This window comes from Leptosomus discolor, chromosome 15 (assembly GCF_034619465.1).
Source record: "Leptosomus discolor isolate bLepDis1 chromosome 15, bLepDis1.hap2, whole genome shotgun sequence".
NCBI classification, from domain to species: Eukaryota; Metazoa; Chordata; class Aves; order Leptosomiformes; family Leptosomidae; genus Leptosomus; species Leptosomus discolor.
Window position 1 is genome coordinate 2,485,772 of NC_141405.1, and position 26,859 is coordinate 2,512,630.

The 26,859-nt window shown below is 48.7% G+C and overlaps 1 protein-coding gene across 1 annotated transcript; it reads left to right on the forward strand.

The window, feature by feature from the left end:
• Window positions 1-258: 258 nt before the first annotated feature.
• AXIN2 (axin 2) lies at window positions 259-22,886 on the forward strand. The gene is given in 11 exon segments (XM_086473716.1): window positions 259-573; window positions 575-1,083; window positions 7,013-7,153; window positions 12,717-12,819; window positions 14,724-14,864; window positions 15,069-15,565; window positions 15,703-15,885; window positions 16,170-16,388; window positions 17,000-17,095; window positions 18,325-18,492; window positions 22,760-22,886. Coding segments are annotated over 11 exon segments (2,499 nt in total).
• Window positions 22,887-26,859: the final 3,973 nt, after the last annotated feature.

Consider the following 26,859-nt stretch of genomic DNA (forward strand, 5'->3'; position numbering starts at 1 on the left):
TTTTTGAATGTGAAGAGTTGAAAAGCCTGTTTACTTTTTGTCTTTGATGTTGTGAGGATCTGGTTTTGATTAGATCAATACTCCTTTTTTCTCTCCTCCCCCCCCCGCACCCCCCCCTTTTTTTTTTTTTTTTTTTCCTTTCCCCTTTGCAGAGAGGAGGCTCAGAGGATCCCCTGCTGATTCCAGGCAGAGGAAGGCAGAGGCACAGGCAGCTCCTGGAGGAACTGGGAGCCCCTCTCCCCATCGGGCTCCGGAGCCATGAGCAGCGCTGTGGTCCTCGCCCACCTCCCAGACCCCAGCAGCAGCTTCAGGGAAGACGCCCCCCGACCCCCAGTCCCGGGGGAGGAAGGAGAAGCACCATGCCCGCAACTCGCCAGCTCGTTTCTCCCCAAAAGCCAAAGCTTCAAGGCCATGCCGGTGCCTCCTGCCCCACGGAGGAATGAGAACGGACTCGGGGAGCCGGAAGGCAGCGCATCTCCAGACTCCCCTCTGGCCAGATGGACCAAATCCTTGCATTCCTTGTTGGGAGATCAAGATGGTGCCTATCTTTTTCGGACCTTCCTGGAAAGGGAAAAAATGTGTGGATACCTTAGACTTCTGGTTTGCCTGCAATGGCTTCAGGCAGATGGACCTTAAGGATACCAAAACTTTAAGAGTAGCCAAAGCTATATACAAAAGGTACATCGAGAACAACAGCATCGTCTCCAAGCAGCTCAAGCCTGCTACCAAGACCTACATAAGGGATAGCATCAAGAAGCAGCAGATAGATTCTATCATGTTTGATCAGGCACAGACTGAGATTCAGACTGTGATGGAGGAAAATGCTTACCAGATGTTTTTAACTTCTGATATATACCTCGAATATGTAAGGAGTGGAGGAGAGAATCCTGCTTACATGAACAGCAATGGACTGGGGAGCTTAAAAGTTGTCTGTGGCTATCTCCCGACCTTGAATGAAGAAGAGGAATGGAGCTGTGCAGACTTTAAAAACAAAATCTTGCCTTCAGTAGTTGGACTATCCAGCAAGACATTGAGGGTTACGGCGAATGTCAGAGCTACGGAAATGATCGAGAACGGATACAGGTAAGGGAATCCCTGGAAATTGTGCTTTGTTTTAACTTTAAGGACTCTGAGAGTGCTTTTCGGAAAGGCTGTTGTGGTCGCGAGCTAGCAGGGAGTCGAGGGGAGGCTGGGCTTCTTGTGGGGCTGGGAGCACGGGTGCTTCTCCGCAGCTCCAAGTGCTGGAATTTGGGGGGTGTTGGCTGGTTTTGGGTTCCCCCCCGCCCCCCCCCCCCCCGGCCGTACAGAGGAAGACAAGATACTGTGCTCTTAAGCCCTATTGGCTCTTTCGGTTCTCTTATAGATCAAAAACTTCATAGCAACTATGTCCTCGGGACATACATTAATTATCGGTTCAACTTTCAAACCTATTAAGAGCAGTAGTAGAGAGGATCATAGAGACGCATGAATAATGTAACCTACTAGTTCCCCAACTCCACCATCAACCAGTGTTTAACTGTGTTGGTTATGTGGGAAGCAATTGTGCGGTTGTGGAGAAGGAAATGTATGCACTTACTACATCAAACTCTGCAACTTGCACAAAACCTGCTTTTATTTTGACTCCATGTGTGTGATGTACAGCCTCTCCCTTTGCGTTGGGTGTTGGTATCGCGTCAAAGCCATTTAGGGTGGCTTTGAGCCAATGCATACAGGAGGATACTTAAAATTGAGTACTTAAGGTAACAGAGATGTTCCAGGTAGAGAGTAATAGTAGATCCTTGGTGCTCTCCTGTAGATCCTTGGTGCTCTCCTGTTGGCCGTGTGCTCAAAGTTAAACTCATTAAAACATGGTTGTGTCTAATGGCAGCTCATGAGGATACGGGGAGTGTTGTGTGGTGGCAGGGTTGTCTTGTGCCCTCATCTTGGGGTGCGTCTGCGTTGCGGAACCCTTTTCTTGGAAATGTTGGTGGCACAGCAGTGTGAGGGTGAAGAAAGTAGGAGCCATCTCAAAGTGAAGGGGGGGATGGGAAAGAGAGAGACTCTGATGAGCAAATGATGAGTTGTATAATCCTCTGAAAATGTATTCTTTCCTCTCCCCACCCTTGCCATAAACGTGGATTGTTGAATCAGGTCTGAGAGGAGAGGGCTCTGCTGGCAGATGTGTGCTCTCCTCTGCTGGCCCGGGAGGCTGGGGTTTGGTATGGTGAGTGTTTGACATCTCGTTTACAGGAATTTTGAGAGCGTGTCTGTGATTCATGGACATCAAAGGGCATCAAGCTTGTCCTGGGGAGGCTTTGCTGGAGCGCGCCCGTCCTCTCCTGCCCTGCGGAGAGCTTCCAGCTGTGCCGGGCTCCCCAGTGCCGAGCTGCCGGGAGCTGGGAGGGTCCTCTTGCCCGGGAGGGTGCTGTGGAGCCAGAGGCCTCTTTGGTCCTCTCCTGGAGGCCCTCCCTTGCTAGCAGAGGGGTGATGGGCGTGGGTGCAGACAGGAGGGATGCGCTTCGTCCCAGCGTGGCCTCTGGACCTCTCCTGCTGGGGGGGCTGCGGGGCAGGGGGGGCCCCTCGCTGGCAGCTGGTCTGTGGAGGACTTGGGTTTGGGGATCCTCATCTCGTGCCTGAGTGTTACTGCCTGAGCATCTGCTGTTCTCCAGAACTTGGTTTGAACTGCTGCCCTTCGCTTGCTTTCCAGGAGGGGGATGTTTGATGCTTTTATCTCCCAGCCTTTGTTGGTATTCAGTGCTGGAAGGGCTTGGCTGTAATGTTCTACCAGAGCTGCAGGCTCTGCTAAAAACCCGCATGTGCCTTGTCCAGGAGAACTCTCGCAGAACTGTGGCTGCTTGCCTGATTAGTGCTGGTGGTTTTTTCCTTTTTTTTTTCTCCTTTTCTGTTTTGTCCAGGGATTAATGCAGCTCGCTCCTCACATGTCAGATCTACCCTCCTAGGACATTAGGTAGTGCATTTTGCTTTGATCACCTTCTGTTGAATTTCCAGGAGCTTTTGCTCTCCATGGGGCCAAGAGATCTCAATGCAAAGAGAGGGAGGTCAAGCTGAGATGCTTCTCAGTTCCTCCCTGAGCTATCCATTTGTGAAGCCACTTGTGCGTGCATGTGCTAGAAGCTGATGAGCATATGGATGGGTTATCTCTCATCACTCAGCATTTAGGATTGCGTTTAGGATTGGAGCTGAAGCTTGCACAAAGTCTTTCCTGGTGAGTGGCCAAACCACACCTCCCTCCTCGTGTGTGTGATGGAATTAAAGAATTTCTGCTCGGCGTGTTACGGTTTTGAAGCGCTGTGCAGGCTCTTGCTGTTCGCTTCGGTGGGTTTCAATGTGATTATACCAGAGAAAGCTGGGAGCACTGGGCTGAGCACACCTGATGGTGGGAGCAGAACAATCTTGGGCCAGCCTGGTGTTGGGATGGGAGGCCACCTGGAAATCCCAGGGCACGGAGTCACGGCCAAAAACACGGCAAAGGGGAGACCGCAGAAACCGTACAATTTGAAAGACTTTGTTTGGCCCCAGCATCAGTGATGGAGAGGAACAGGAGAAGTCGAGTGAAAACACAGTGTTTGTACCTGGCTGCAGAACAGGCATATGCATGCAAACTGCTGGTTGTATATTTGGAGCCCTAATACAGGGAATTTTTTAAATGTAGAACCTCCCTCTTGTCCTTCAAAGTGACTCCCCTCCCCTGTAGGTTGTGGTGTATTTAAAACTGGCCTCCCCGCGCTGCACTGGACCTGGCCCCATGCTCCAGGAATTCCAGCTATTATTTATATGCGCTTCTAAATTTATCACGCACGACTTTGTGTACACAGAGAGTGCTTCTTCCTTTGCAGTGCCGCTGTGTAACGTGGTTCTGTTCTGCCCAAGGTGGACTCATCTGCCTCCCATTAAGCTCTAACATCAGTGGGACTGGCCTTGCTTTGAGAAGGCTGGGGCTTGCAGATGGCCTTCTGCCGGCTCCCAGTGCTTCCTGGCCTTTGAAAGGACCCGCCGGTGGAGCTCCTTGTGTGTGAAGTTATTGGAACCAAGTTTGGCTTCAATTATCAAAGTAAATTATGCCATTGTAAAGCTATGCTCGAAGCAGTGTTCTACAATTAGAGCATGGAAGCTGTGATTAACATAGTTTTGTTAAAATATACCTTTTTTTTTGCGGGGGGAGTTTATGCGTGTGTGTGGTTTTTTTCCTTTTTTTGTTTTTAAACTCATGAGTGCCCAGTGATGTTTGTCCCAAGAAAATACTTAATGAGATTCAATCTTGCCTCAGAATGCTCCTTGTAGATTTTCTTTCTCTCTGTATAAATCTGTGGTTTGAAGTGCCAGGGTGCTTTTATTTCTGAGAAGCAGGGTTTGGCAATAAAAAACCCCCACGCTCTGAAATCGCACTCTCCTAACAGGGGATGCAACCAAGAGCCCCTGAAATTTTCACGGCATTATAATACCTCTGATATGCCCATTGCCTAACATAGCATAGAGAGAGTTACATGCTGTGTGTCATCGCATCAAGATAAGAATAGGCTGAGAAACATCAGACATTCTCCTTGAAGCTCCAGAGCAACTGCTACCTGACAGCTGAAAACACTTTGCCTGTTGAGTTCGGAGCTGGGGTGTGTGTTTGTGCGCGCAGCATCTGCGGCAGGAGACCACCGCTTTCCGCTGGAATTTAAAACCCTCGCAGGCAACGCGATGCATCTGGGTGCAATTACTGTAGTAAGGTGGTCGAATTAAAAACAACAACAACAACAAAAAAATTAAACGTAGCAGAACAGTCGCCGTTGGTTTTCTTGAAGGATGTGGGGGTTTCTCTGGGGCACTGTGGTGGAAGTGGAGTTGCGGGGGGGGGCTTACCTTAACAATATGTCAACTTTAGGGATTGCTGGTAGCTGAATGGGTGCTGCAGTCCAGTACTGATGGGAAGATGAATTAGTTCTGGCCACTTTCTCTAATTACATCTTTCCAAACGCTGGGTTTGGCCACACCTCCTCTGCCTGTGCTGTATTCATACAGACCTGCTGCCTCCGCCCCCACCCCAGCCTCTCCAGCCATCCAGCTGCTGGAAGAACATGGCACATCAGCCCTCCTGGATGCAGCCAGGGATGACACGGATACCGCCCAGCAAGGTGGTGGTCCTGTGCTGGGGAGCATCCTGAGCCTCGTGGTCCTCAGATGAGCTCTCAAGACCTGAGATGGTTGCAAATCAGTCAGTTATGAGCTGCATCCCTTACACAGTTGACCCAGAAGCCCACCAAGGACCTAGGAGGGGTCGCTTGGACTGCACATGAACCAGAGTAGAAGACTACATGGCTTTTAGAGGAACTTTTTTGTTGTAGTAGTAGGGTAACTTAGCTTTCACCCACATGTGGAATTAATTTATCTTTGAAGATTTAACTTCTTTCCTGTGGCATTCCTTACTATCTTTTTTTTTTCTTTTTTTTTTTCTTTTTTTTTTTCCCCCCTCCCCTCCTTCCCAGATATATATTTTTTAACATCTTGATCTCCCCATCAGAAATGCCTTGGCCTCCTTCAGAAAGGAATGCAGCCCCGGCTGGGCTGAATACCTGCCTGCAGCCAGCCCCGCGCCTCTCATACCAGAGAGGCCTATCTTCCCCACCATGCTTCCCCCTCCTTTTTTCTTTTTTTTTCCCTTTTTTTTTTTTTTTTTTTTTTTTAAACTTAAGCCTTTGTGGAGGCTCCTGTTTTCGGAGCAGGAATGCACGGCGGAGCAGGGTGCCTGGTTGTTTGTGAGGGATGGAGAGCAGGCAGTGGGAGGACATTGCTGCTCACTTAAACCCAGCTCTGGTCCCCTCCAACCCCTGTGGGGGCAGGGAGGTGGGAAGCCCATTAAAAAAAACCTGCTGAGCCTGCTGGCACATTCCTTAGGCCCCCAAGTCCTGGGTAAGTGGCCCTAATTATTAAAATCAGCAGTCCTTATCAGATGACAAGGCCTTTTGCTTTGATATTCAAAGGCAGAAGCTTAACAACCCCATCTTTCCCTGGAAGAGGAACAAAATGTGCACCTTGACATGGGGCTTTCAAGCCTCCCTGCATAATCCCCTTATCGCCTGCTGAAGATATGTATGTTGATCCTGGCTGGGAAGCTGGAGTAATGGGAGGTAGCAGGCAGAGGGACGCCCAGGTCCCCCCCTGCCGTGGTGACCTCACCACACTCTGTCACAGCCCGTGTCACTGCCCATGAATTTTTCACACCACCACTCTTGGGTACTGAACTGAGACCTCCAGGCTGGGCTTTGGGTTTGCTTCTCCCAGCGAAGCCAAAGGTGTTGGTAACCCACACACCTATGAATGCAACCTGCTGCTCCTGTCCTCACATCCCCCATCCTCCTCTTCCCCACCCAACTCTATGCACAAAACCACGAGCTGAACAAGGATTAGGTTCTCCTAAAATCTGGGGTTTTTTATTGTGTGTTTTTATAATGCTGGGAAGATGTCACCCATCTTTTGGCCAAGCCTGAGGCAGCGGATTTCAGCCCTGTCCATGCCTCCTCTGACGCATGGTGGTCCTGCTCCAGTAGTTTCAGGCAGTTCTCTTGTTTCAGGCAACACAGATACCGTAACTTGTATTCCCAAAGGGGCCCTAACTCCTGTCTTCGGAGTAGACTTATTAGCTGGTGCCTCAGTGGCTTTCAGTGGAACTTAAGCTATGAGCTTCTTGATCTTTTGCCTGCTGATGCCAACAGTGAAACTCCTGCTGACCCCAGCAGTGCAGCATCGAGCTTTAAGGACCAAGTTTTTGAAGTTATCAAAGTATGTAGAGGTGCTTCCTGGGATTTTCTAAAGCATGCTTCCAACGCTGAAAGGTACATCTTTAAAGTTGGACTTGGGGTGTGTTTAGACAGTGTCCTGGTTGCTGCTGGTCTGGGCAATGGATGGTTAGTTGCTTTTAAAGAGGTTGAGCAACCGGTGTGCGTGGTTGCCATAAGGAGGGTGCTACTGTGAAACTTGTGTGCTTTTCTTTAGCTGGTAACTAGACTCCTGTTTTGCTTGTCCCTAGGTCCTTCAAGAGGAATGATCCTGTTAACCCATACCATGTGAATTCTGGCTATGTTTTTGCCCCAGCAACCAGCGCGAACGATAGTGAAATATCTAGTGATGCCCTGACGGACGACTCCATGTCAATGACGGACAGCAGCGTGTAAGTACCTGGTGTTGGCCGGGTCCTTTTGGGATGTACCGTCTGTGAATCGGCTGCACCGATGCACCGTGGGGGCTTCCAGGAGTGATGGGTCCAGGGTCATCACCCTGCTTCTTCTTGCCGTTGACTAGGGGCTGCTGAAACTGAGGTGTGCGCCCAGGCAGAGAGGTGTAGCAGGGCATGGTAGCCTCGCTGTTCATGCAGTGCCGGAGGTATCAGATGGAGCAAAATAATGAATCCCTCTATTGCCATTTTGCAACTGCAGCTGAGCAAACATGTTTTCCCCTATGCTAATGGTGCTGCCTGACTAACCCAAGGAGTGTATCTCCCTGAGCCTTTGTCTTAAGGCCAGGCTTCCTTAACTAGCTATCAGTCATCAAAGAGGAGGAGATTACTTCCTGTAGGAAGTACTTTCTGTAATTAAGGTTCATCATTAATGTCAGAATGTACATTAATAGGGCCAGTGACCTGAAGGGGCAAATAGCTGCTCATCTAGTGTTGCTGGGGCAGTCTTCAAAGAGCCATTTGAGTGGAGCTGCGTGGATCAGGTCTGGGTGTTTTAGGAGTGTGAGGATGAGAGATGATCCTGTGGCTGAGCTTAGGAAGTCTTTTCCTCCTGTCTCCACTGAGAAGTGTGCAACTGGGAGCGTGTCGTTTGACCGTTCTTCCTCAGTTTGCTTTCCCCAGTAGGAGAGAAATAGTGCTTTTGTGTTTGGAGGTAGAGGAGACAGTAAGACTCATTTAGTGCTCCTAAGGACCATCTTCTTCAACGGGGCAGAAGGCAGATGTTGCCATTTGTGTTTCATCATCTTCACTTAAGTACAAGTGCTCTAGAAAAGCCTGTCTGTAAACAGAGTGCTGCATTCCTGGTCTTCATCTCATGGGTGAAACTTCTCCAGTGTCTCTGTCAGATGTGTCCAGTGATTACTGTGTACTCCTCGGAGAGGTCTGCATGCTGGGTTTTTTAAGTCAACAGTGCTGTGTGATGATGCACAACAGAAAACAGGATTTACCAAAAATCCTTGATGCGTAAACAAAAGCTTTTTTTTTTTTTTTTTTTTTTTTAATGCACATGTGTGTTTTGAACTGATATTACGGAAAAAAAATAGTTTGTTGTCCCACCAGATTCCCTTATTGAACAATATTGGCATTAAATGAAAGAGCTGAATCATAGGGTGACTTCTTTATTTCTTCTTACTGGCTCTGGTTGTATGTGATCATGTGTCAACAGAGCATTCATTGGGTTAGTCATTTCTGGACCAGTGTAGGGTCACTTGGGATTCACAGGGCTAGGATTATACCCTCTCTTCACAGCAATGCCAATTGTAGGCCTTATACAGATGAGAGCACTGAGTGAGAAATAAAGTGCATGGTGGATGAAAGGCTTAACTGAATCGCTTTCAGCCCATTGTTAGTCCAGGGGAGCTTAGCGGGGATGAGAGGGCAGCAGCCCGCTTTGAAATTTGCTTGAACAAGTGAATAGGAGCTCCCCATAAAGCAGCGCGTGAAAGGAGCCTGCCTGTTTTTTCCTGCCGTAACAATAGCCCGCGCAGGCTGTGAGAGTTTGGGGAAGCTTGGCTGATTAAACTGCCCGCAGCTCCAGGTTGGGGGGCGGCGAGGAGGGCTGGAGCGGGGGAGCGAGGTGGTGGAGGTTGGAAGAATATTTCCTGCTGCAGAAGCGGTCCCCTGGGCATCCCCAGAGCCACGCTTCGTGTCCGTGGGGCTGGGAGCCGGCCAGCACGCCGGCATGTTGGGTGTTTTTGGGAGAGGTAAATTGGCAGTTTTGGAGGCTGGACTTCAAGTGAAGGCTGATGTAAAACTTCCTTTGCAGAGGCGAAGGGCTGCTGCCAAGATTGCAGTAAAAGCGTGTGGGATTTGCAGCCTCTCCTGGCACCTGGCTCTGCTGGTGGCTGAAGATGCTGCGGACGTGTTTGGGGCACAAACCCGCTGTGCTTGCACAGACGGAGCCCGGGTGCTCTTCTGCTGGCGAGGTTTTGCCCCCCTTTAACAGAGGACCCGGGTTTATTCTGTTTCGTCAGTGCGAATGCTAATTAGTTCTTTTGGCTTATATTGGTATCAACTGAAGAGGAAAAACTTGTTCTGGAAAAGTCTGTCAGACATAGCAGTAAAGTGAGGGTTGGTGGGTTTTTTTTAAAATAAATCTAAATCTGAACTGTACTGGAATTAGGAGAGGTCTCCAAATAATGCACAATCTGCCTTTTTTATTTTATTATAGATGCCAGGGATCAATCTGTCTGTATATATTTTGTAATAGCCACAAAGCATCATGCAAATTTATATTTCCATTTCTTGATTGGTGGGGGGAGAGGAAAGGGGATTTTTTTTTTTTTTTTATTTGCTTATATCTTATTTATGGATTTACTTTGGACACAGGGGAATGCTGCTGAGCAAACTTCAAATATTACCTTATCTTACAAACCAGGCTTTTGATGTTGGCAAGATCAGAGGCTTGTTTCAGAGCCGTTGCCAAATGAAGATGGGAGTGAATGCATATGCGCATGAGTCTGATATTTCAAAGCAGCAGTAAAACTACATTCAGGTTAGGTCAGGCACATCTGAGTCAAAAGGCTAAGATAATTGGCTCAGCTTAAATGGCAGCTGACTGGGTAGAAGACTTCAAACTAGTGTTTCCCCCAGAAAAAGATTGGCTGAGCCCCAGCCTGGTTAGCTGAAATGTTTATAATTAAACTCTACTATTTAGTGCCTAAACTCTGCAGCTCTTCAGCCAGCAGCTTTTAGTGGCCAAGAAAGTGAGTGCAAATGTTTGCTGCTGGAGCAAGGGGAGAGGTGGCACCTGGAGAGCTGGGGTTAACCCTTGTCCTGCCCTGAAACCTCTGGCCAAGGTCAGCCTTTTCGTTTCGAAGGTACTTGCTCCTGGTTGGGGGAGGAGAGGGTCTGCATCAGGGTTTCCCCTGTCCCCCACATCTCTTGCTGTACTGAGCCTGGCTCCAGCTCCATCATCTGTCCCTCCTGCAGTTGGGGATAACCCGTTGGTCACCTCTTCAGCCCTGGCCTTGTCCACGTTCCCCCCGTTTTATATGGAAGGCCTGGGTTTAGACAGCACGCGTCAAAGCTGCTGCAAAAGTCCCTCCCCATTCCCCAGGCTGACTTTCTCGAGCTGCTCCACAGCCTTCTCATCCCAGTGAAATGCCTCTTTTTCTTTTTTTTGAATCTTTTTTTTTTTTTTTTTTTAAATCCTACATGTTGTTACAAGTTTGTAAAACTCTTCTGACGAGGCAGGGCTGTAGAAGCTGAGAGCAGGAGGTTTTGGTGTGGGGCTCTGTGGTGCAGCCAGGGGAGTTTTAGGGGGAAGAAGCAGCCCATCATACTAACCTGAATGAGAGCAAATCTTAGATAAAGTGAGGAGCCATGCTGACGGGTCAGCATTGCTTTTCCTCCTCCTTTTCAAGCCACCTTGCCTGGGAATGGCACAAGTCCCCGCTCCTGCTCCAAAGCCTGTCCCAGGTGTGTCCCTTTGGGCAGAGTTGGTCCCCCCAGCTCTGGGAGCGTGGGGGGATCCAGTGAGATGTGCCCCCAGCTCGGTGGCCACAGCAGAGATGGCATCTCGTGCTTGCAGACCTGGAGAGAGGTGGGGAGCACAGGAGGACTCTGGGGCTCCCTGTTGTCCCTTGGTCATGCCCTTGTGTGTCTCGTGTTGAACACAGAGACCTCAGCTGCTTCCCCGCTCTTCCCCATCTGTCCTCTTGGTCTGCCATTTATAGAGGACACCTCCTCTTTCATTGAATATGTTAATGGGATTAGTCCCCTGTTTATGTATGCATGTAATGTGCTCATGCTGGCATTTTTACTTACCTTTAAAACGCCTGTTTTGCTGGTTATTCCCTATATTGAAGGTCTTCCCTAAGAGACCCCTATCTTGGTAAGCCTCAGTTAACAGATGCTTCTCTGAAGGTACAGATGATATGGTTTTCATGTTAGATTTGCCTTTCCCCCGTCCTCCCCCAAAGCCAAGGCATGTCATGGGACCCAAGCCCTGTTGCTTGCAATGGGTTCATGGAGGAGAAATGCTTGGTGGCCACCAGTGGCTGTGGTCAGTGGCCATGGCCAACTCTGTTGGCCAGTACATGCTGGGCCACTTCCCCAGAAAGCGCTCCAGAGCCCTTTGTTGTGCAATGGGGATGTTAGGACAATTAGCTCCTTTCACTTGTAGTGTAACCTACATTCATGGACCATGTGTAGAGGAGGCTGATGTTCATCTTGTGGCATCAAGGACTTTCTCTCTGGTCCCAGCATGCTCTCTTTATTTATAAAGATTTTTCCAAGTTTAATAAGATGAAATTGTTCTGATCATTCGCTCCAGGCTTTGCAGCTTAATCTTGCTCATTAAAACAATTTAATGGCATCTGAATGCTTCGGCCAAGATCTTCACAAAGGCCTGCAGCAGCGTGCTTGAAACCTTGAGCGATGAGCGATGGCATCATCTTCCTCAAGAGAAGGGACCTGGTGTCTCCGGGAAGGCATTCCCTTGTGCCTTATCTCCAGCTGCATGTACAAAACATGTCGGTGTGTGCCCACCACCACCGTGGCCACAGGAGGTGGCACGCAGGGATGCCATGCCATGTTGGCTCCTCTGGCAGCAGCGTGGGGCTGCCGCTGTCTGCTCGGCTGCTGCCGTTCTTCCTTGGGCAGGAGCTATTTTCTCCGCTCGGGAGATGAGTCAGGTGTGGGGGCAGGTGGATGAAAGGGACGGCACCATAGATCAAGGTTATTCAGCCAGTCTGAGGGAAGGGGTGAAATTAGACATTCAGGATCTCCAGGCATGCTCTTCCGGCTGTCCCCGCTGTCTGTAGAAGGCCCTTTAATCCTAACTGAGGTAATTTTTAACATGGCCAGATGAAAACAGCCCACGTTGCCTCGAGCGGGCGGTGCAGGGGGCTGTTCCCACCGATGCTCCTTGCCTGGTCTCTTCCCATGGCTTCCTGGCCATGAGCTGGCGAGGCCGAGGGGAGCAACATCATGCCTGGAGGGTACAGCCCGGCTTTGCTCATGCCTTCTGGTGGCCTGCCTGTGCCGGCCAGCCTCGGGGCAGGAGAAACATCCCAGATCTTAAGTAGAGCTAGAGGTGGGGAGCAGCCTTTTGGTGGCCATCCATCTTCAGCCTCTTCCTTCTTGTTTCCACTGTGCCAACACTCCATGGGGTGTTGCAGAGCTTGAGGAAAGTTGTGGTCTTGGAGAGCGTAATTTGGTGGTGAAAAAACCAACAAAAATAAAAGGCAGAAGCAGAAACCTAGCATCAGTGACCTGCCTCAGAAGTGAAGCTGATGGGATCTTTGCGCGCCTTCCCGTTGTCTTCAGCTTGCTTTTCAGCTTTTGCTTATTTACTGCACATCCATGTAGATGGTGACACAGGCACTTCCCAAGCTGCCAGATGTTGGAGGCTTCAGATGACATCCAGAGGGCTCAGCACCTCTGGGAACGTGGGCCTGTGGCATGCCTGGGTGGTTTCAGAGGTGATGGAGAAGCATCTTGGTTAGAACGTGGGTAGAGCCCCAACTGACGGTGACCTCTCTTCCATGTGCAGAGATGGGATCCCCCCGTACAGAATTGGGAGCAAGAAGCAGCTCCAGCGGGAAATGCATCGGAGCGTCAAGGCCAACGGTCAAGTTTCTCTACCTCATTTTCCGGTAAGTTCAGGTGGGAGCTGCAGGGTTTGGTTGGCCATTGGGAAATGCTGCGACTGGCAATGGGCACACATGGAGGGAAGAGAGCAGGGGAGGAGACCGTTTCCATCCCTACAAGATGCCAGAGAAGAGGTGCTGCTTGGTGTTGGGCAGGAGCCATGTGCTGTCAGCATCAGAAACCCGCGTGTGTAGTCACATTTTGGTCCTTCCCTGAAAACCAGGTGCTCATGAGGGCTTTTCAGTGGCACTGAATTTGTCCTCCTGGTCTAAATCCAAGCAGAGATGTCCCAGAGATGTCCCAGTTGGGACTAGTGAGAGCCTTGGCTCTGGCCACCACCCTGACACCTCCACCGGGGCTTGGCCTTGTGCACGTCGCTGGCGGCCTTTGAAAGGACACCATCTGTAAGCTGGTGGGAAGCAGGATCTCCCAAAAGAGTGACATTTGCAGCAGATACGTGCCTTGCTTTGAGGGGATCCGATCCTCGGCGTTGCTGTGCTCTTGAAAATTAACTCGCTGACTTGCTAATTCAGTTGACTTGCAGACTCCCCATTCCTGCAGTGAATAAACTGTTTACACAGACAAGTATAAACTTATCTTGTCTTGAGATTAATACGCTAAAATTCCTCTTTCTGCTGTCTTAAGCAGCAAGAAATCATAGATGATATTTCTGGTGGAGCGGGGTGGTGGTTTATGTGGTTTTTTTCTGTTTGGTTTTTTTTTTTTTTACCCTTCCTCCCTAAAGAAAGTTCTATAGCCTGAGCTTGTAAATTAGATTATTTTGTCCCAGGGCGTGCAAATCGACTTTCTCTGTAAGGCAGTGCTTTGATCAGGGACTGAATAGAGCCAGCTTGTGTAAGAGTGACAATTTCCAGCAGAGTGGCCTTTTTCTACCCTCACATCATTTCTGGAGCTAAGTGGTTGCCGGAGAGAGGCCCCACCTCATCTGGTGGGTAGTATGTGAAAGAGTTGGCAGTTCAGCTTTCTGCTTTCGGGGGTGGGGTGGGTGAAGAGTGAGAGAGAGGATGAGTGGGGGCAAGGAGTGGGGTGCGTGGGGGTGACAGGAGAGAGGGCAGAGTCGGGTGGGTCATTTCTTTTTCCTCTTTTTTTTTTTTTTCCCTCCCCTTTTCCTGCCATGTTTGCTTCTTTTGGCAGAAATTCACGTTTTGCCTTTTTATATTCTGCACTTGATTTGGAGATGTTCCCTTTTTCCCTTGATAGATCTGCTTGAGGCAGCCAAGCTCAGCAGTGTAGCACCGCTAGCCTGCAGCAGCTTTCTTCATTTTCTGTACAAAGAGATGGAGGGGGGGGAAGAGATCTAGGACACTGTTGAGACAACACTACCTCAAAGGTGCCCAGTGTGTAGCCAGGAAATAAATTACCAGCACTTCTCTGATCTGCAACCGTTTGACTTCTTTTTTTTTTTTTTTTTTTTTCCTTTTTTTTTTTCTCCTTTCCCTTTTTCTCCCCCATCTTATTTTTTTTAATTTCCAACTCCTTTCTGTTTATACTCACTTTATTCCTTGAGTTAAAGTCTCTCCCTCCCACCTCAGAGGTTTTTTTTTTTTTTTTTTTTTTTGATGTTTGACAACAGTCTTTGAAGATTTTCTACTTCAGAGTAGCTACTGATGGGCTGGTTGTACTACAGAGAGAACAAGCGGGGTTCCTCAGAGTGCGACCAACTGCTCCTGCCGAAGGCAAACGCTGGTGGGGAGGATGTCACTCCATGAGGCCACAGCACTAGCTCATAAAAATCCAGAGCAGACCATGCCTAGTTGCGGTTGTCTTTTCATCCAAACATGGAGACACAACAAGCGTAGCGGGGCCAGCGATGCCGCTCCGGCTAAGCGCCCGCGCCCCGCGCCGCCCGCTAAACATGCCTTGTGCCTTCTGTCCCCGCTCCTTGTAGAGGACCCACCGTCTTCCCAAGGAGATGACCCCGGTGGAGCCGGCCGCCTTCGCCGCGGAGCTCATTTCCCGGCTGGAGAAGCTGAAGCAGGAGCAGGAAACCATGGACAGTCTGGAGGAGAGGCTGCAGCAAATCAAGGAGGTAGGAGGATTAACCCTCCGGGGGCCGGGCAGAGCTCCCTGCGTGCGTTGGGGGGTGGTGGGAGGGGGCCGCATCCTGCCCACGGGGAGGAACGTGTTTTGATCACGCTGCGGTTCACGAGCCCATGGGGGGGAACGTCCCGGTGCATGCCTCACCGGCTCCCCGTCCTCTTGCATTTATTCCTTGCCATCACTTGGCCGGCAGGACGAGGAGAAGGAGGGCTCGGAGCTCCCTGCCAGCCTGCAGAGCAGTCGGGAGATGGCGAACCCCCAGCACCCGCAGCACCCGCTCTCGCTCCTGCCCTCCGGCAGCTACGAGGAGGACCCGCAGGCCATCCTGGACGAGCATCTCTCCCGTGTACTGAAGACCCCCGGCTGCCAGTCGCCCGGCATGGGCCGGCACAGCCCCCGTGCCCGTTCCCCCGACCGCCTACCGATGGGCAAGCTGCAGCCCAGCGTGGCCTCGCCAGCGGCGTGCGCCTTGGTGGGTAAGGGATTCATCACCAAGCAGACCACCAAGCACGTCCACCACCACTACATCCACCACCACACCGTGCCCAAGACGAAGGAGCAGATCGAAGCGGAGGCGGCTCAGCGGGTGCAGTGCTGCTGCCCGGCGGGCAGCGACTACTACTGCTACCCCAAGTGCAAGGGCCACCCGAAAAGCATGGACCCCCCTCTCCCTCCGCTGGAGCCCTTTGGGTAAGTCGTGAGCATCTCTCCATTGCACCCACCCCAAACCATCCCCCCGTCATCCCCCTGCGATGGGGTTGATCGGGACAGCCTCGGGGCAGCGCATGGGGGCTAACAGTGGGCTCGTGTCTTCTTCTCACCATCAGCAGGACAGGGACGCTGCCGAAGAGGCCAGGCAGAGGAGCGGAGAGCGTCGCCCTGCCGGCCGGGGACGGGGGGCTGCCCGGCCCCAGTGGGGTGCAGCTCCCGGGGGGCGAGGCGGACCGGGCGCAGAACGTCTGGCAGTGGATGCTGGAGAGCGAGAGACAAAATAAGCACAAGCCCCATAGGTAAATATGCAGCTGTCTACAGCAATATCGCTCCCGGTAAATATTTATATATTACACGGGCTGTCTATTTTTACAATCGCTAAAAACAAATGAGACTCTTTGCTCCTCCGGTTTAATATAAAAGCTGTTCCGCAGAACCAGAAAAACCACAAAAATGTCATGTTTTTGGCAATAAACCTCCTTTCATGTTATGACAGACTTTTGAGAGGGAGCGAGCAGAATAGGAGCTGCTATTAAAGTCATATTTTCCAGCTTTTCTAACCCGACTTCTTCCCCTCCCCAAGCACACAAAGCACAAAGAAGGCCTACAACTCCGACTTCACCAAGGGGGCCCCTGGCCGCCACCACCCGTGGGGGACTGGCAGCCACCCGCGCGGGGCGCAGCCCGCCCACCCCTTCGTCCAGGACCCCGCCATGCCCCCGCTCACCCCACCCAACACCCTGGCGCAGCTGGAGGAAGCGTGCCGCCGCCTCGCCGAGGTCTCCAAGCCGCAGAAGCAACGGTAACGGCCGTGGGAGGGGGTGGTCCTGGTCCCGCGGTGGGGTTTGGGGGGCAGCAGGGGCAGGAGAGGTTGGCGGGGCGCTGGTTGCGCTCCTCTTCAGCCCAGGCTGGGGCTGGTGGCGGCGGGCAAGGCGGCGGGTGAGCGGGGCTGGTGTCCTCCCCATCTGGGTAGAGAGGCAGCCACGGGGCCAGGCTGTGGGGACGCGTGATGGCACAGCTTGGCCGAGCCCCAAGGATGAGCCTCCTTATTCCAATCCCACCCTACCCCAGCACAAATAGTTTGAATCCTAGACTATTACTTCCACTCTTTTGATGGCTGTAATTTGCCCGTTTTTCCTCTGGGACGGACTCCAGCTACATACCGAGTGGAGAATTGGACTGGTTATCGTTCATTTGGGTATGGAGGGATAAATTAGCCCTCAGCATTTTTAATTCTTCCTTTGATTGTTTACAACATGTGAGGGTTGATACAAAGAGCGAACGTAATGACCCACAGGAGACTTCAATTAAGAAGATTGTATTTCAACAATTTTTTTAAAAGTTTTTTTTTCTTCTCTCTTTTTTTCTTTTCCCCTCCTTCTTCCCTGCTTGCCCTCGCCCTCTCCACTTCAGATGTTCAACCTCAAATCAGCAGAGGGATCGAAACCACTCCGCTGCCGTTCAGGGGGGAAACACCCCTTTCTGCAATGCAAGTCTAACGACAGAAGAGTGAGTATTGCACGTGCAGGAAAGGATTGGGAAATATATATATATATATCATAGTTATGTTTTCATTAAATGGATTGTGCTTTGAAAAGAGAGGAAATTCTTATATCTGGAATTTCGTCTTTCAAACGTTCTTCTTAAAGAAAGAACAAAACATTTTCAAATCTTGTCTCTGGCTCTTTTTAACGTGCATTCCTGTAAAGTGGACAAAGATTGGATTAGTCTAATTACAGGATGGTTCTTTTAACAAGAAATCTGCTACAGAGAGGTCTAAAATGGCCTAAATAATTAAAGTTTTCTTTCTTACCCTCTTCATCTTAAGCAATGAGTAATGTTTGAAGTCCAGACTGAGCCACCTGACTAGAGCCTTTCATTTTTAATTGGTTGACCTTAAGTCCACCAGCTGTCTTTGCTAGCAGCTTTTTTTCTGAAGCCACTCTACAAAGACTTAGAACAAATTAGGAAGACTAAATTACTGCGGACTAACACTTTGTGACCTTTTGACATGCCAAGTGTACATTGCCTCAGAAGCAGTTGTAGATTTGGCTGCATGGTATTCACTAGAGCGTTGCCATTTTGCTGGGTAATATTGTTTTAATTATTCTTTAAGACGGGTTTCTTACTGCAAATGACAAGATGCAGTTAATTTTATCCTCACCAGGAAAAATAAGATTACCTTTGTACTTCAGGTGAAGAATCTGGTGGTGGTTTTGCTTTGTTAGCTGTTGGTGGTTGCAGGTGGTTTTGTGCCTGAGAAGAAAGCTTGGCAGATGCTGCGTGTGAAGGCAGATGAAACGAGCCTTTTAAAATCAGAGGTGTACAATCCCGGGGCTCGCTGGGTAGAGGTTAGCCCATGGTGAGCCCTCCGCGCGGCTCACGTGGCCCATGGACCTGCTCTGACGCTTCCAGCAGGCATCTAACCTCTGTCCCTCGGTTCTACCACCCATAAAATGGGACGAGGCCTTTGCTGCCCGTGGCTGGGCGCTTTGTAGCGCTGCGATTCTCACCGTCCCAGCAAGCAGGAGCGGCTGTGGGAGCCCGGCGAAGGGCTGTGCCAACGCAGCGTGACAGGTTCACGGCGAGTACAGGAATATCTGACTTTTTGGTCACGCCCCGGGTATTTCTGACCAGCCTTACACGTGGCAGAAACACTGCTCGGTTGCGTGCGGTGAGACAGCCTGTTCTCAAACGGAAAAAATAAAGGGGTTTGTGTGTGTTTTCTATTTTTTCAGTCACAAAGAGCCAAAGAAACTGCCAGTTGTTCACACCTCTCAGTCTAGTGAGTTGGTTGTCACCTATTTTTTTTGCGGAGAAGAAATTCCCTACAGGAGGATGTTAAAGGCCCAGAGCCTGACACTTGGGCACTTTAAAGAACAGCTGAGCAAAAAGGGAAATTACAGGTAAGAGTCTGCAATTTGTTTGTTCTTTTGTATATTCTAGTAAGTCAAAAGACTCAGCAGGTATTTTGCAGGTCTACCTGCAATGACACATTTACCTTGCTTTTCAGAGGCTGTAGATCTTCTTGTTCTCTTCCCACTCAACCCAAGAGCCATTTGGAGATGGAGAAAAGGGCCCTGAGCTGCAGCTTGGCAGTGAGGCCACCTCCTCTCCATCTCCCTCTCCAGCCTCCTGCGCCAGTTGCATAAGGATGCAGCTGGCAGGCTTTGAGCTCCAACCCTTGTCCAAAAAGGTTGAATACTAGGGAAAGCTGGGATGGCCTTGTGGCGAAGGCATGGAGCCGTGGGGTTCAGTTTCCAAACTGGGGTCGGCATTGATCTTGGTGCTGGTCTCCTACTTTGCCTACTCATTTAATTTTTAATTAATTATTTTAATTTTTTTTTTTTGGCCACAGTGTGGCTGTAAATGGGGTCAGTGAAAGGTTGGGGTGTTGCATCTAGGTGGACATGTAGCTGAGATACAGCGAGCTCACTTTTCATTAAGGGGAAAAAAAAAAAAAACCAACCCTCTGCCCTGCAGGGAAAGCTCCAACAGTGATACTGAATTCCTTCTTAGAAACGCCAACAAACCCTGCCTGTCTGGTTTGCGGGGCCCAGCTCCCAGTTTAACCAGTTTGTTGCTTCCCCTGCTCTTCTAGTTCTCATGGCAGTAGCGTTACGTTGGCTATTTTTACTGTGCTTTCCCAGCGGACCTGGACGCTCGTGGGAGCATCTGTTGGCCGCTTCTGCAGGGTGAGCAGGAGAGGGAGGTTCCAGCTTTGAGTTTTGACTTTGCACTGAGTTTGGTGGTGCTTCAAAGAGCCTGAAGGCCTGCCCTGTGCCTGGCAGCCTCTGATTTACCCTCTAAATGGTCCTTTGGGTTTGTTACGAGGACTTTCCAGCTGGTGGTCCATCACTGGCCTGTCTCTAGCTTTGAAAAGTCCACCTATGCAAATCAGAGGTAGGTCACCCAAGGGTGCTCTCAGGCTGGGGGATGCCGAGCTGGGGGTGTCGCTATGGCTGTTGTGCAGTGGGGCTGAAATAACTGCCAGTCCTTCCCCAAAACCATCTTTGCAGCCCGCCCAGCTGCCATCAGATGGCAGCAACCTGCAAGTACACCCAACCTGGACAACCTCCAGGAGAGGTCCCTGGCCTTCTTGCAGGGTTGTGCCATTTTCCAGCCCCTGAAGCCTCTCCCAGCCCACCACGCTTGTCTGGCTGATGCAGCGTTGTGCCCTCCATTGCAGACCAGTTTCCCTGGCCTCACCACTGGTCTGCCACTGCTGGCTGTGCCACTGTGTGTGTCCCCACCAAAAAAAAAAAAAAAATTCCTTTTTTTTTTGTTTGTTTGTTTGTTTGTTTGTTTTCTATGACATTTTTTGTGTGATGCCCAAGTGCAGGAATAGGCTACTAAAACCTCTGTGGCCCAAAAGCCCCTCCAGGTGCAATTATTTGTGCCTTGTCAGACTGTAATTACTTTAGAAAATGTTTTTAAGTGACTGACAAGGATGAAACAACGTTTTGCTTAGATCTCACCCCTTTACACCTGGGTAAAGACAATACAGAAATTTATAAAAAGAACTTGGGTACGTGCCCAGTATTTTATCTTGCACAGACACAAGGTGAAACTAATTACACAAATGTGTGTACCTCCAGGGAATCATTTTGATCTAAGCTTTGACTTTTGGCTGGACTTTGAGTGAAACTGCGGGTGACCTTCAGGGAAGAGGGCCACAGTGCCCGGAGTAGCGTGTGTGTTAGGGGGAGGCACTAACTAGGCTGCTTTGGTCACATCTGGCATTGATTTCTTTTTAAGGCACATTTAATAAGCATGTCTTTGAAGCCGTTGCCTTTCATTTAATGCACAAAGACATGCAGAAATGCTCCGCTCTCCAAATTCTTTATTGATTGGATCAGTTTGCGAGGCGGGTACCTCGGGCTCCCGCGATGCCAGAGCTGCGCGGCCGGCCCCGCCGTGGGGCAGCCACCGGGAAATCGCCGCTTTGCTTCCCTTCCCGCCCCTCCTCCCTGCCCCCCCCCCCCCCCCCCCCCCCCCCCAAAAAAATAAGGAATTAAGCAGTGATTTAATACTGATGGCGTTAACAAAAAACAAACATACATGCACAAAAATACTGGGTGGTGTCGGGTAATCTGAAGATGGCAGCGGTTCAAAACAGAGCTGTATACGCCAGGCCTGCTCGCCTCGATTGGTGCCAGATGTCCCAAAAAAATAAAAAAATTTAAAAAAAAAAAAAGAGCAAAGCTTGCCACATAAAATATGTTTCAATGGAAAGCCCATTTCTGAGCAAATAAGAGCAGAGTGACTTGTTTGAAGATGTTGTGGGGGAGGATTTTTTTTTTTTTTTTGCTTTGCTTCCTCTTTTTCATTTTTTTCCCCCTTTTTTCTCTGTGAAATAAGGTTGTAATTATGTAAAAGGTCATAGTGTGTTTTCTTAAATAAAAATTTTGTAAACACAGCCAGCGCTTGGGCTTGTGGAGGAAGTTATTGGGAAGAGCGGCTGATATCTGGAGAGGGGCGGAGAAGGGGAAAGGGAAGAGAAAGTTCTTTGTAATTCATTCAAACTTTCCTTTGGTTTTTTTGGTTTTGTTTCAAGGCTGCTGGCCTGGGGAATTGTGGCCTTGACCTGCAGCATGAAAGTTGGTGGGAGTTGGGCCATTGCCTTCAATGAGTGCAGGCTCTGAAGGACTTAAATAAGATGTTTTTCCTTGCTGAGCCATTAAAGATGCAACATGTGTCAATTCAGCTTGGAATGACTGTACAAAAATAAATCCTAACCATACCTTGACTAAATGGAGCTGGTTTCATCTCTTTGACTAACAAGCCAGCTTTTATCCCCTTACCAAAATAATTTTAACGTACCCTAAAAATAAATAGATTTGCAGGCTGTTGTTTCTGAGTATTTCAAAAATACCTAGAACAGTCACCAAAAAAAAAAAAAACCCAAACAAATTCTAAGACTCTGCGTGGCTCTTTCAGTTTTAATAGTAAAAGTGAGCTTAGTTTGATCTCCTTTCCCATTCTAAAAAATTAATAATTGCAAACCCCTTTCCCCTAACCAACATCTGCCAACCCCAGTTGTCTGGAAACTACAGGGGAGGGGTTAATTTTTTTATATTTTCCTTTGTAATCCGTCTGATGAAGGTTTTTCCATCCCTGGCGATCGGATGGCAAAGCCCTTTTCCAAGGGAGCAGGCATGTCCGAGGAGGTGTGCGGCGGCAGACGGACAGGCTCCCTAAATGCTACCCCTCTGAATGGAAGCCCTTCATTTGTGCATATGCAATTAAGCAGCCTTAGAAGGAAGAAAGCTCCAAACGGGATAAAAGGAACCTTTAATCAAGAAGCTGAACGGTCTAATTCAGGATAATAGAGGGGTCCTTACTGTTTGACACAGGAGGGGTGGGGGTGCTTTTTGTCTCTGGGAGCGTTGGCTTCATGATCTAACGACCCGGAGCAAAAGAGCAGGAATGCAGGACACTGCTACTTGACCTCCCGGTGTCACGTCCCGCAGGCTGGACCAGGGCTGCTCTGCGCCTCTGCCCGCTCGGGAGCGTCAGGAAGCAAATACAGGAGTTTCTGTCCCTTAAAATGGGTATGTGAGTTAGGCACTGGGGTGTTTCGAATGTGAGGCTCCCGGGCTTTTGTTTTTCAGGAGGAGTACCACAGAGTTTCAGCTTTTTTGCGTTGCAGGAAGCTGGGATGGTTTTCTTTTAATCCATCCCTATGCCTAAAAAGCCTCTCCTTTTAATAACAGTTGCTAATTTTAATGTTGGGCTTCAGCTTTGAAACAAGAAAACACATGAAAGAAAGAGGTGGGGAGAGAGGGGAACCTTAAGAATGCTTTGCTTTGAAATTCTATTTATTTATTCTTTAAATAAGATATTTGACCAGAAATCATCGCGCTTTCTAATTTTCTTTATGGCTGAGGATGTTCACTGCCAACACGTATAATTTACTCACTGGAGAAGCTGTTGTCACTGCCGAGGAGCGTGCACAGCCCTGCCCCCTCTGTCCTGTCGCCATCTCTGCAGCCCCAGGGATGCTTTCGTGTTGCTGGACCTGAGCAGCCCTGAGGTTTTCCTGGCCCTGCCGGGTGCTGGAGGAGCATCCTAGGAGGGAGAGATTGGAAATGTTGTGGTTAAAAGAACTGCCAAAGCATCCTTTGCTTTACCTTTTGATTTTTTACTGTGTTTTAATTCTCGTTACCACAGATACTACTTCAAAAAAGCAAGCGACGAGTTTGACTGCGGTGCAGTGTTTGAAGAGATTTGGGAAGATGAAACCATCCTGCCGATGTACGAAGGAAGGATTCTTGGGAAAGTAGAAAGGATCGATTGATGGCATCTGTGTTTCTTAAGAAAAGTTAAGCTAGAAAAGTCTTTGGACACACAACAGTAGTGATGACAAGGAAAGAAAAAAAAAAAAAACTCTGAAGGAAAGTTTTGAACCAATGAAGAAAAAAAAAGTGAAGTCTATGAGGACTTTGCTGAATTAGCCTTAGAGGAAAAAAATGGCATTTATTATTCATGAGTTGGGTACTGAGATGATAAAAACCCTGAACTATTTATTAAAAACATGACCACTGTTGGCTATTGGAGATGCAGACCGTGTTTGAGAGACTTCCATACATAATATATGATTTCCTGGGGATCTGAAATGTATGGACTAAGAGAAACTGTGTATAGCTTACCTTAACAGTAATCCTTATTGATATTTATTGAACAGTCTGTTTTCCCTTAAGTCCAGTTTTTGGATATGCTGCTTTAACAATGGAGAAGAGAGGGGCTGGGAAGCGGGGTGATGGGAGGAAGGATTATTTTATTTTTTTATATTGTTCCCACTATCTAAAATTTAGGAGTTTGGCTATGAGCGCAGTCGTGACTTTTTTTTTTTTTTTTTTTTTTTGAAGGGGGAGGAGGGAAGGAGTGACATTGTGCCCAGTATTTCTCCGAGTGAAGATAAAACTTTTCTAAAGAAATAATAATAAAAGCCGAAATAAAAATACTGTCCTACCATTCATCTAGAGACCGGTGCATTTTAATCTATGCTGCTCTAATTTGAAATAAAGGTCTTAAGCGTTAAATATGTTAGATGCAATGTAACAACAGCAACTTGGTTTTGTGTCCATGGATTTCTGTGGTGTGAGGTTTTTGCTTTGCTGCTGTCAGGGGTGAGGGCACCACGTGGTGTCCAGTGCCCGTCTTGGTCGAGGCAAGGTAGAGCAAAACCCTGAGCCTGGGAGAGCTGTAGAAGCAGCCATCCAGGTCCTGTTTCCATCCCTAGCACTGCAAAAGCCAGGTTAAAACAACCCGTGTGTATTCCACATAGCTAGCTCATTTTGTTTAGCCATTCTACTTCAGTGTTGGCACAACTTGTATTTCAACGACATGTAACTACGACGGGGCATACGTTCGGATGGGTGTGGAGCGCGTGATTCGTTGTGTGGTGGGTTTTGGTTGGGGTTTGTTGTTGTTTTGTTGGTTTTGGTTTTTTTTTTTTATTTTACCCTTACCTTCACAACACCCGTGTGAGCCCGTTGCTCTCTGCAGCCCTTGGCAGAGCTTCGCGCGTGCGTGTGCGTGGGTGTTGGGACAGAGCGACCCTTTCCCGAAGAAAGACCTTGCATTTCTACAGTTGGGTTTTGTGTTGATTAAGTTAATCTGTGCGTTCTGTTTGCCATTGCTACTTTGTGTAAGTCTGTATATATTGTAGAAAATGTATGGTGAAAATATTAATACACTATCTCTAGTGTTTTTAAAATTTAATCAGTACAGTACCTGTGCCTGCATGGTGTTACGAGGCCATGCGTCGCCCTATATTCAGGGTTCAAGCTTTCCCTTGTTTGTTTAAGGGGTTTATGTATAAATATATTTTATGCCTTTTATTACAAGTCCTGTACTCATGACTTTTGCCATGGCATTTTGTTCTACTTATACTGTAAATTATGCATTATAAAGAGTTTCATTTAAAAAAAAAAAATTACTTGGTACAATAATTATTGTAATTAAGAGATGTAGCCTTTATTAAAATTTTATATTTTTCAAATTAATATTGTCTTGACTGTTTTTTCACCCTTCATGCCTTCTTCTCATGGATGGTGGTAGCTGGAAACAGCAGCTGAGCTCTGCCCTGCCCTCTCCCTCCCCTGCCTTGACTGGGGCTGTTCCTGCTGGGAAGGGGTCGCAGCTCAAGCAGGCAAGGGGGAGGCTGAGGCTGCGCTTCAGTGCAATGATTAAATCATTTATGGCTCCTTCAGGTAACTCCGCTACAGATTTAGCCCAGTCTTATTGCACCACCCAGCCTACCTGCTGGGGAGAGACCGGGCTGGTGGTGGAGTGGGGACTTGCTCTTGCTCTGTTGGTGGGCTGATGAAGCCAAGGTGGGATGTTCAAAGTGACATGGTAGTCCCGGTGCTAGAGCTCTCCCGCAGGGCCAGGGCACGTCGAAGGGCTTTGGGACTGTTCCCCTGCATCACCTGCCGGAGCAAAACCCACCTTTGTGAAGTCCTGGCGAGCGTGGACGAGAGGAACCGGGGAGAGACTTGATGGAGGCAGCTGAGCAGGACAAATGCAGGGGAGCTCTTACCCGCGCGCCTTCCCTCTCGCCACTATTTATGGTACAAAACCTATTTTATAGCTGAATGAGCTTAATTTGTTCCTGAGGGAAGCTGCCCATACCAGGGATGGATTTGTCTCCCAGCTGTCGCCCAGACCTTCCCCAGCTCAAGCAAGTAACCCTGGGAAAGCAATTGTGGAAATGCTTTTGGTCTGTCCTGTTGGTAACCAAAGCCAGCCTCTTTTCTTTTCCTAGACCAATGGCACCGACTAGGGTCTTTTTTTTTTTTGGTCTTTTTTTTTTTTTTAATTCCTCTCTCTCCACCCTATTTTTTTCTATGAGGCTTTAAATTATCTGGGTTATTTTGTGTGTATGAGAAGACTTCATTTAAAACATCAGTAAAACTTCTATCAAAGGGCTCAACTTCACACCGAGTACACAGAGCTCAGGACTGAATCCTGCAGTTCAAGGGAGCTGCAGGCAGTTTTACACATTTAAATGGATGGTGCCTTGTTTTAAAAAAAAACATCTGAAGTTCATGGGGTTCGTCTTAATTGATAAGCTGGACATAACGGATGGGTGTAGGGAGACTTCAACAACATAAGGGAAGAAAGATATATTTTTTTTTCCCCTCTCTTTTTTTAGTCTGCCATCAAAGGTTGGGAACTTAGCACTACATCGTAGTATTATTTTTCTTCTGCTATTAAAATGAATCACACTGTGCCTAATTCTTCTTGGGAAGATGAATGTGTTTGAGGCAGCTTGAAGCCATTCAGTGCCTCACAAGCCTTTGCATCTTTCTATCAATGTTCCAAAATACTCACCTCTGTTTTTTTGGATGTCTGTAGAAACAAAATATAAAATGGCTTCAAATACATGGCAGGCTGTTTAGCAGAGATGAAAGGGTATTTGAATAGTCTTTTTAAAATGAATGAAAAGTGAATACTCTCTTCTGTTTCAATTATAAGTGGGACATGGAGCTTGTTAGACACCACCTTAATATGTGACACTGAAAATGTTCACCTACCTTCAGCGTTTCAGAAACATTTTGTTTTTTAGCTTGTCTTGGGATAAAGATCGTGATTACAGGCCTGGCTTGTCAGATGCTAAACGGAGAGGCAGCGTGGGAAAGTTCTGCTGTTACAGCCTAAGAAGTGCAACATCCAACCAATTTCTTTTAAAATGGTACAGAAGATGGGGAGGGAGAAAGAACCTCATTTTGACCCGAGTGGGTTTTGGGGTTTTTTAGTTTAGGTTAAGTTTAACCGGTTTAATGAAAGCTATGTAAACTTGTGATGAAAAATGCCCACAGAGCCGCTTGCAGCATTACGGCACCTGCCGAAATGTCACGGTTCGGATCCTTCCAGAGAAGGAACCCAAAATGCCCTGGTTTGGGTCCTTCCAGAGGAGGCACATCAATAGCAAGAGCCCTGCTCTGCAAAAACAAACCTGAACAAGGCTCAGGTGCTGCAGAAAGGACGGCGTGAGTGAGACCTAACTGCTCCACACGCTTAAATCACGCTAATACTTAACACTTAGAGCATTTTTCATCTTCAAAGCATGCTGGAAACATTCATTAAGCCCCACAACACCCACGGAGGTAGGCAAACCTGCCCGTGTTAGACCGTAGCACGGTGGATAATTGGCGGCGCGGACGGGGCGAGCAGCGGCCGGGCGAGCTTCAAAGCCGTGCGTCTGCTCTGCAGGCTGGGTCACGGTCCAACAAAAACACCGGCCCTGGTTCCTGCACAATTAA